Here is a 9,099-nt window from a genome sequence, read left to right as displayed (position 1 = left end):
TAAAATCACATACAATTCAGATTTGTCATAGTGGTACCCAAATATCTTACCTTATTCTCAGTCTTAAAACCCATCTTACTCATTAATTCTGTTTGATCTTGTATTTTCTTGTTTTGTTAATAACTTCGTCTTCTGTTTATTAATCTTAAAGCCTGCTCATGCACCAAATTCTTTTAATTTGCCCATTACTGTTTCAATTCCCTTTAACGGATCTTCCAAAACCAACACTAAGTCATCTGCAAAAGCTCTTAACTTATCAGCCTCTTTTTACATCTTTACTCCCATAATCTCTCATCTTCTCTTATATCAAATATTTCCGGAACTGAAATAAACAAGAGAGAGGACAGTGGGCATCCCTGTCTTGTTCCTTTTTGTATCTCACAGGGTTTTGCTAAATTTCCATTAACAATTATTTGGGCTTTCTGTGAAATATAAATCGATGTTACCCAATTTATAAAATTCTCTCCAAAATTCATATCTTTCAACCTCGAACAGGAAAATCCAGGTCAAATTGTCAAAGGCCTTCTCTGCATCTAAGAAGATCAATGTGGCTTGTTTTTCATTACGTTGCTCCAAATCATCCAAAATGTCCAACGCATTTCTAATGTTGTCCTTTAACTGCCTTTTAGGCAAACACCCACATTGATCTGCATGAATAAATTCTTGCAAAATTATTTTCAGTCTATCAGCTAGAATCATTGTGAACAACTGGTAGGCATTATTCAAGAATGATATTGGTCTATAATTTTTTGTTTAAGTCAAATCTTGTCCCTCTTTAGATATTAGTGCTATATTGGTCCCTTTCCAACTCCCTGGCATCTTTCCTGTCTGAAGGATAGACTTCATTGTGCTTTGTAGAGGTTGTAAAAGTTCATCCTCAAAGCATCTATATACCAGTAAAACTCTTGTGTCTATAATATTCAATTGGGCAAAACAGTGTATCATGGGGGAACAATTTTTCAAGGAAGGTACCTCAAATGGGCTAACTGCATCCAAAATCTGGGACCCGTTACTCCTGTTGGATTGAGATTTGGGAAAGCTGTGGCCACGTAAGCACCACAGCACTTCCACACCCCCACACTCAGCCATGGTCATGTGACTGTCATTTCCAATGCTTCCTGCCAGCTTCCCACAAGGAAAATCAGTGAGGAAGCTGGCAGGATGTCAGAAGTCACTGATGCTCCCACTGTTTTTTTGCCCTTGGTCATTCTGTTTCTCTGTTTAGGTAAGAAAATATCTCTGAAATATTGACCCAATGGGTCAATAATCTATCTGGTCCAGGCAGCTTTCCAGCTTTAACCTTTTTTATAGCTTCTTTTTTTGTTTTAATCTTTCAGTCAAAAAAACAAAAAACAAAAAACCCTCTTTTCTCTTACATAAAATTCTGATAGGAATTTCTTTAAGGATATATATATATCCTTAATTATTATATATATATAATCAATTTCAGTCTTGTATTAAAACACTGCTACAAAAGTTGATTCCTTGTCTTCTTCCTGACAAAGTCTACCAAAACATCCCTGGAAACATTTCTTGTTTTTGCAAATCTTGAATTTATTTTTTAAACTTTATCAATTTATGCCACTGTATCCTCTTCTTCAAAATACAAAAAAATTGCCATTACTTTAATCATTTTTTCTCTAATATCTTTATCAGAAACCTCTGGGAGAGCTCTAAGTCTCAAATAAAATTCCTTCTCTCTCAATTCCAATAGAGCCAGATCATCTAGCTCTCTTTCTAACTCTCTGTCCATAACTGCTGTCTTATTCTCCAAAATTTCCGCTTTGTCATTAAATTCATTTTAATCCAGACACTTCTTTTACAGAGCTTTCCATCTTCTTAACTTCTTCTTTCATTTCTTCTTGCCTCTTTCCAAGTCTTTCATCCATTCTTTTTTCAAAAGCGGTCAATTTGGTACCAAGTGACTTAGTCATTTTAGAATCAAGCAATTCTGCCAATTTAATATCCAATTCCTGAAAAACTTTCTGAAGCAAATCTAGTGTAATTGCTTTCTCTGCAGTTGCTTTATTGATCCACTCCTCCCCCTGCTCCGTTCTTGCCACTTTTCTGGTTGTCATTATAACCAGTATTCCAAAAAGAAAAGTCTCTCAAACAAGAAAAAAAGAAAAGGCAAGCTTCCCACCACCTTTTTTTAAAAAACTTTTTTGTGTTCCATGACTTTAATACTTTCATCTTTAATGGCACTCCATAGTTCCAATCAACATCATAATCCACATCTCCATAGCTACAGTCAGCATCACAATGTGGGTCATATTATCTTTATACAGTATTTTCTTTTGCAAAATCCGCCAACTTTGGAAATTGCTTTATTGTCATCGTACCTCGTACAACAAAATTAAATGCCATCCCCAGTGCACCTTATATATATAAAAACCATAAAATAAAAACACACATCCTTCACATTCTATTCACCATTGCAACCCCTGATGTTACATTAATATTGCACTATAAAGTAGAGTTCAATATAGTCGCAGCTCTGGGATAAAAGCTATTTAATAGCCTATTTGTACTTGTTTTTATTGTCCTGTACCGTCTGCCAGATGGTAATAATTCAAAAAAAGAATGTCCAGGGTGAGATGGTTCCTTAAGAATGTTTTGAGCCTTCTTAAGGCAGTGGGAGCTGTAAAGTTCTTCCAAAGCGGGAAGAGGGCAACCAATGATCCTCTGGGCAGTGGTGGTAACCCTCTGGAGCACTTTCCTATCTGCCACTGTGCAGTTAGCAAACCATACACAGGTGCAGTAGGTTAAAATGCTCTCTATAGTGCAGCGGTGGAAGGTCACCAGCAGTTTTTCATTCAGTTGTTGTTTCCTGAGAAGTCTCAGTTAGTATAATCTCTGCTGGGCCCTCTTAACCAGTGCTGCAATATGAGCGCCCCAGGTCAGGTCCTCCTTTATGGGTCCTCCTTAAAGAGTCCTTCTGCACTCTTTAATAGTAAACAGAAAACATTCCCATGAAGGTCTGGTTCGGTTGTCTAATTTAATTCCAATTTATTCAAAAATATTTCCACCAAAAAAATAATCTTTCAAAATAACTATCTCTTTTATCTGTTTTAAAGTTTCTTAGATCCGCTCCTTGTTCAGCTTCTTGCAAAAAAAAAAAAAAGTCCTTAAAACCTCTTCTTTTTTATGCCTTTGTAATCCAAAAAGAATTATAACTCATCAAGTGGAGTCTTCTGCTGCTTAGAAAATCTCTCTGTAACTATAAATTAATTACATCCAAAAGTGATTAAGAAATGAGGTGGCTGAACTTTGTGTCCATATAATAGGCTGTGAGTTTAGATGGAGCTTAGCCTTGACTCCAGCCACTCAACTCATGAGCCAACCAGAAAAAACTCAGGTCCTACAGTCTATTCATGAGGACCGGCTGTCTAGAGTACAAACGGGGGATCTCATGATCTCTCCTTTGTACAGAGCTCTTGCTGATCTGGCCACCAATCTCCACTCTATCGCCATCCCAGCTGTGTCAAGGACATCTAGTTCACTATAATCCTCACCGGAAGTTCACTTTTAGAGCTTTGTTCTGGAAATGATGTTTTCCCTCTTATCCCACCTCCAGACTCTGCATACAGGCAAAGTAGGGTACATTGATGGGCACTGGGGACAGGGTCTGAAACAAAGGAATCTATGTCAGCAAATTGGTGCGTCCCATTGGTCCTGCCAGTTTCCTGTGGGACTGCCCTCTTCTATCTGGTCCCTAAACTATTCCCCAACCCTTGGATTCTCTTTCAGTTGTGAAGGACACCAGAACATTGGCTTCCATAGCCATTTTATGGTATCAGTGTTGTTAGTCTCTGAGAAGCTAAAAACACTTAGCTGGTTCTGCTGTAAGGCTGCCTTTCTGGAAAAAGATGGCACTCTTCAAGTTAAATAATGAAATAATGTATCTTTTTGAGTTTCAACTGTTAAGGGGCAGGAAATTCCCTTGAAATTCACTTAAAGGCCTCTCCCTGGAATTTCATCTGGGTCTTCCTCCAGTGGTAATGACATTTATCAACCACTGGGGAATAGAAGAGAATGAAAAAACCTCTTTTACCTCAAGGAATCTGCAGTGCTATTTTCTATGCCACAGCAAAGGACAGACCTAACATACTATCCATCTCCTGTTTTTTTCCCTTCGAGTGATGGTTTTTCTTCTCGACCTGTTACTTAGAGGTGACAATACCCGCAGTGAGAAACACCGACCTTAGCAAAAGTACATGATATGAAGATGCCTGAATGAGTGGATGAGGTTGTTAGGATGCTAGAACTGAATTTCATCAAATTTTCAGTTTCTTTGAGGGCAAATATGTCCTAAAACCATCTTTCCCCACTTTGCTTTTGCTCTTCACAAATACTTTGGAATACATTTTTTTAAAAAAAATTGTTGACAATTCATCCCTGGAAGAGCACTGGGTATGCAAAACTTTAGAGATAAAAAGAGATACACAGAGGGTAATTTAAGTGAGTATCTGTTTGTATCTATAAAAAACGACAGTTGATTGAGACCTTGATCCAGAGAGGAGATTTTGAAGCCATGTCTTTAGATGCTGCTCTGCCTGGTGACAATCATATGCAGTTGCTGTGAGGTGAGCTCAACTTGCAGATGACAGACTCTATCATCTGTATTCTGTGTGGGGTGTGTGTATGTGTGTGTGTGTGTGTGTGTGCGTGCATCTACAGACATAGGAGGACTGTGAAATTATGGGGATTTGCATCTTTTCTGCCATGAAATGAGAATAAAGAACCTGAGACAGAAATCGGGGGAATGACTTTTAACTTATCCATCTGAACAAAGGAGACTACTTGGAGGCTAATTCAAAAAGAAAAGAAGGGGACAGAAAAGGGAAGTTGAGATGTAAATTTTAACTAAAGGGAAGGCAAAAAATAGAATGAGAACTGCGGCTGTAATGAACTGTATAGTCTTCTGGGTCTTCCAATGCCTGTCTTTCTGACAAGGCCTGGATCCTTGATAGAATCACTTCTCTTTTTATCTTTTATTCCAAGGATATTTTTCTTTTTGTGAGATTTAGTCTTGAATAAACCTCCACTCTCAGTCTCCAACTTTTGTGGGAAATGACAGCCCAAGAATTTGCTTTATAACTTCCCTTTTGGATTCCAGTATTGCACAAACAAATGTCCTGGACAGTTCAAGAATGGACTGCCTAGTATGTGTGGCTTTTCCTAATAAAGGATCACTCTATTTTCTATTCTGAGTACTGTAGAAACATAATTTCCTACAATCTGTTCTACCTTTCTAAAGAATTAACTAGTACCATTAAGTGAAATGATGATCATCATTTAACTAACAATAATCCCCAAGTATTATTATAAGAAAAAAAAATCAATGCACTGTTAGTAACATAACAAAGCACAGCGAATGAAAGCTAAGGCTGATGCCTTAAGAGAGGGGACTCAGGTTCAGTAGCAACACTGCCCTGCAACAAACTGGACTTGTTTACGATTTACCCTGCGTGCCACCCCTTTTCTTTCCTCTTTCAGACCCAAAGACGAAAGGATGGCGTCCTGGAGACCAGCATCGGTTCCACTTTGCATTGAGAATTATCTGAGTGTTACGGCATTGCTTCTCATGAGTTGACTGAGGACGTTTTGGTTCTGTTTCAGTAACTGGGAGATGAATGTTTCTCCTGACCTAGTGGGGATGGGAATGGACCTACAGCCTCCAGCTTGCTGCTTTCATTATTTTTGCAAAGAGATTTTTCCGGTTTCAACCTGGGATTGAATTTGGACACCTAGCTAAGACAGAATGTAGCTTATTCAGTTTTGGCTTAGCATTTATGCAATCACTGCAGTTTGCAAACAAATTTATTCCTCAATGCAGTGTGTGAATCCACCCATGTGGGAATCCCACCAATGTATTCAAGAAGTCATGGTTACAACAAATTCTGTCTTAGCATGATGTGCAAAGCAGTCTTCATACAGATGTGATTTTCCTTTTTCTGCGTAACTTTGGCAGTATAAACATTTAAGGTGAAAGCATTACATCTCTCCCTAATGTAGTCAGCAATCACGCTATTCTTTCTTTCCTGCAGGAGGGAATGGGAGAGAACATGATAGGAGCTTCAAATGAATCACTGGTGACCGAGTTCATCTTAATTGGATTATCGGAATATCCCAGAACTCAGATTATTCTGTTTTGCTTCCTCTCAATGGTGTATCTCATTAGCTTTCTTGGCAATGGACTCATCATCGTGTTGAGCATTGTGGACCCACAGCTTCATACCCCCATGTATTTCTTCATTTGTGTCCTTTCTGCCATAGACTTTATCCTTACCAACAATGTACTTCCTGAGATCTTGATCAACTGCTTCATCTACAGGCCCACAATTTCTTTCTCCAGATGTTTGTCCCAAATGTACCTTGGTTTATTTCTGGTTATAACAGAGTGCATTGTCTTGGCTATCATGGCATATGATCGCTTGGCAGCTATATGCCAGCCTTTATATTACACACAGATCATGAGATGGAGATTATGCATTTATCTGGTAGCCACATCAGCGGCCCTTGCTTTGATGACGACCCTGATCAGTGTGCTCTTGCAACCCACTGACTTCTGTGGCCCTCGCATCATCAACCATTTTGGATGTGAGCTGCAATCTGTACTCAAACTGGCTTGCTCCAACACAGTCGGTGAGCTCTTCATGCATGTTGCCAGCCCCCTTTTGCTAATCCCTCCCTTTGGCTTTATAGTTGTGACATATGGTCACATAGGCCTGGCTATACTGCGTATAAGGTCTACTCATGGATGCAGAAAAGCCTTCTCCACCTGTAGTTCTCACCTTGCTGTGGTTAGTGTCTTTTATGGAACACTCATGATCATGTACATGAGTCCTGGAGGGCAATCTGTTTCTGAAAAGGACAAGGTCATCTCCTTAACATATGGCGCTGTGACTCCCATGCTCAATCCTCTGATCTACAGCCTGAGGAACAAGGATGTCAAGGGGGCTTTTTGGAAGCTGTTTGGAAGAAAAATGTTAATGTAATGTACAGATGTACTCACCATGTACCATGTACGTTCTTATGGCTGACAATTACTGGTAACCATTTTAAAAAGAATTTAATGGCAAGCATTCATATTCCTATTAAACCGAAGAGGGACTATGCAGTACTGAATCTTAAGGAGGAATGTGGTAGGGATGTCTACAACCATAACTCCCAACACTTTTGAAGGACGTCAGGTTGAGGAATGCTATTATATAATAGCATATATTAAGGTGGTCCTTGACTTATGATCCCAATTGGGACCATAACGTCTGTTGCTAATTGATGTAGTCATTAAGTGAGTCATGCCCAATTTTACGTCCTTTTTCGACATGGTCATTAAGCGAATCATCAAGGCCATTAAGTGAATCACACAGTTGTTACCTGATCCGGCTTCCCCCATTGACTTTGCTTGTGGGAAGCACCCTGGGAAGATAGCAAATGGTGATCATGTGACCGTGGGATGCTGCAAGCATCTTAAATACGTTCTGGTTCCAAGCACCTGAATTTTGATCACGTTACTACAGGGATGCTTTTTAGCAGAAAACGTTGAAGGGAATGCAGACCCTCAAATGGAACTGTGTGCACATCACAGAGTAGCTTCAGCTCCTGCTGCAGTTAACAGAACACATCAAGCCAACTGCCTGGGTTCACATAATATGCAAAGACAAACCCAAGTTAAGAAAACACAATAACTCGGTTCACGTCATAGACTATGTCAGAGAAATAACCCTAGTATGGCTTGTAGTAATGTCCTGGTCAAAGTAACATTCTAAGACAATGGTTGGGTTTTCCAAAACATGCTGAAGCATGAGGTACATTACCCTAATTCAGCTTAGTACAAGATGTTGTATGAACCAGCCACACTCTCATTGTGGAGAATACGTTTCTTTGCCAAACTCTACATTCACCCTGTGAGAATTATATCCAGATTTGCAAATGTGCCCACTGAAATTTGAATAGTTTGGAGATGCCAGAGAAGCAGGTTTCCAACTGATTAAAATTACAGATTAACTCATATTATTTATTTGCAGTATAAATTTGATGCGATTTGTGGAAATGGCAAAGCTGACCAGTTTGGTCAGGGAAAAAATGAATAAGACTTTTTTGAAAGACTGGAAACCTTATATGGACTTTTTGTTAAAAGAAGAAAAGACCAAATTGTGATTTATGGATTTGGAGAGTTAGAGGGTTAAAGGGAAAAGGGAAGAGAATTACAAAGTAAGAATACAAAGTAGGGGAAAAAAAGAGGGAGGGGAAAGAATTGGCAACTACCCGATAGAAAGAAGGGTGGAAGTCTTAATTCTATATTTTCATTCTCCTTCACCTTCGCCTTCTCCTTCGCCTACTCCTTCTTCTCCTTCTTGTTCTTCCTCTCTTCTTCTTTCCTTTGACTGTTTATATGTTTATTGCATTTTAAAATTCTAATAATAAATAAATAAATTTCAATGGACCTTGCCAAATATGGGATCTGCTGGTAATGGTGGCATGATCTCTAGAATTCTCTTTTTTAACAGAATTGTCTTCTTTTTATCAGATTCTAATGTGTTCCATAGATTTTGGTATGGCAGTGACTTGCAAAGGGAAAGGAAAATGGGAATCTTTACCCATATCAAACTTTAATTCTATGTCCTATGCCTACCACTGCTACATTTTTACACAGTTCCTATAGTTCAGTAACCCTGGAGAGTAAAGGATTCCCCATGGAGTTCAGCTAGAGGCCAGTCCTTAAATCACTTCTGGGCTAACCCATCTTACTCCAGGTGGACCATCAACAGTGACGGAGCTTGTAAGTCACTAGGGAATAGCTGGGATCAAAATCATCATCTTCTTTTTCTAGAAATGGAGAGAGCTTCTGTTGGGGCAGGGATGAAGGATGGCTCATGTAAGTATACTTTTTCCATGAACCTGTTTTTAAAACATCTGCTATAGTGAACATCAACACCTTTCCCTCTTTTTCTTTCTCCATAGGTAGTGTTTTTCTTTTACAACTGATATTTCTGTCACCAAACGTATTTATGTATCAGTCCCAATCTTCTTGTCCTTCAACAGTATTTTGAAATAGATTGCACATATTACAAAAAAACTGAATCTCATCTC

The 9,099-nt window shown here is 38.9% G+C and overlaps 1 protein-coding gene across 1 annotated transcript; it reads left to right on the top strand.

The window, feature by feature from the left end:
- The first annotated feature begins 4,401 nt into the window (after window positions 1-4,401).
- On the top strand, window positions 4,402-7,001 carry LOC148216276 (olfactory receptor 13H1-like). The gene is made up of 2 exons (XM_088138517.1): window positions 4,402-4,413; window positions 6,051-7,001. Exon 2 carries the CDS (start codon window positions 6,057-6,059, stop codon window positions 6,999-7,001), a length of 945 nt encoding a protein of 314 aa, XP_087994643.1. The 5' UTR covers window positions 4,402-4,413; window positions 6,051-6,056.
- The last annotated feature ends 2,098 nt before the right edge of the window (window positions 7,002-9,099 follow it).

This window comes from Python bivittatus, unplaced genomic scaffold (assembly GCF_059951505.1).
Source record: "Python bivittatus isolate LINGU-HERP-01145 unplaced genomic scaffold, Pbiv_v1 ctg000220_np1212, whole genome shotgun sequence".
NCBI lineage: Eukaryota > Metazoa > Chordata > Lepidosauria > Squamata > Pythonidae > Python > Python bivittatus.
Note: the sequence above shows the minus strand (reverse complement) of the source record. Positions and strands in the feature narration are given on the sequence as shown.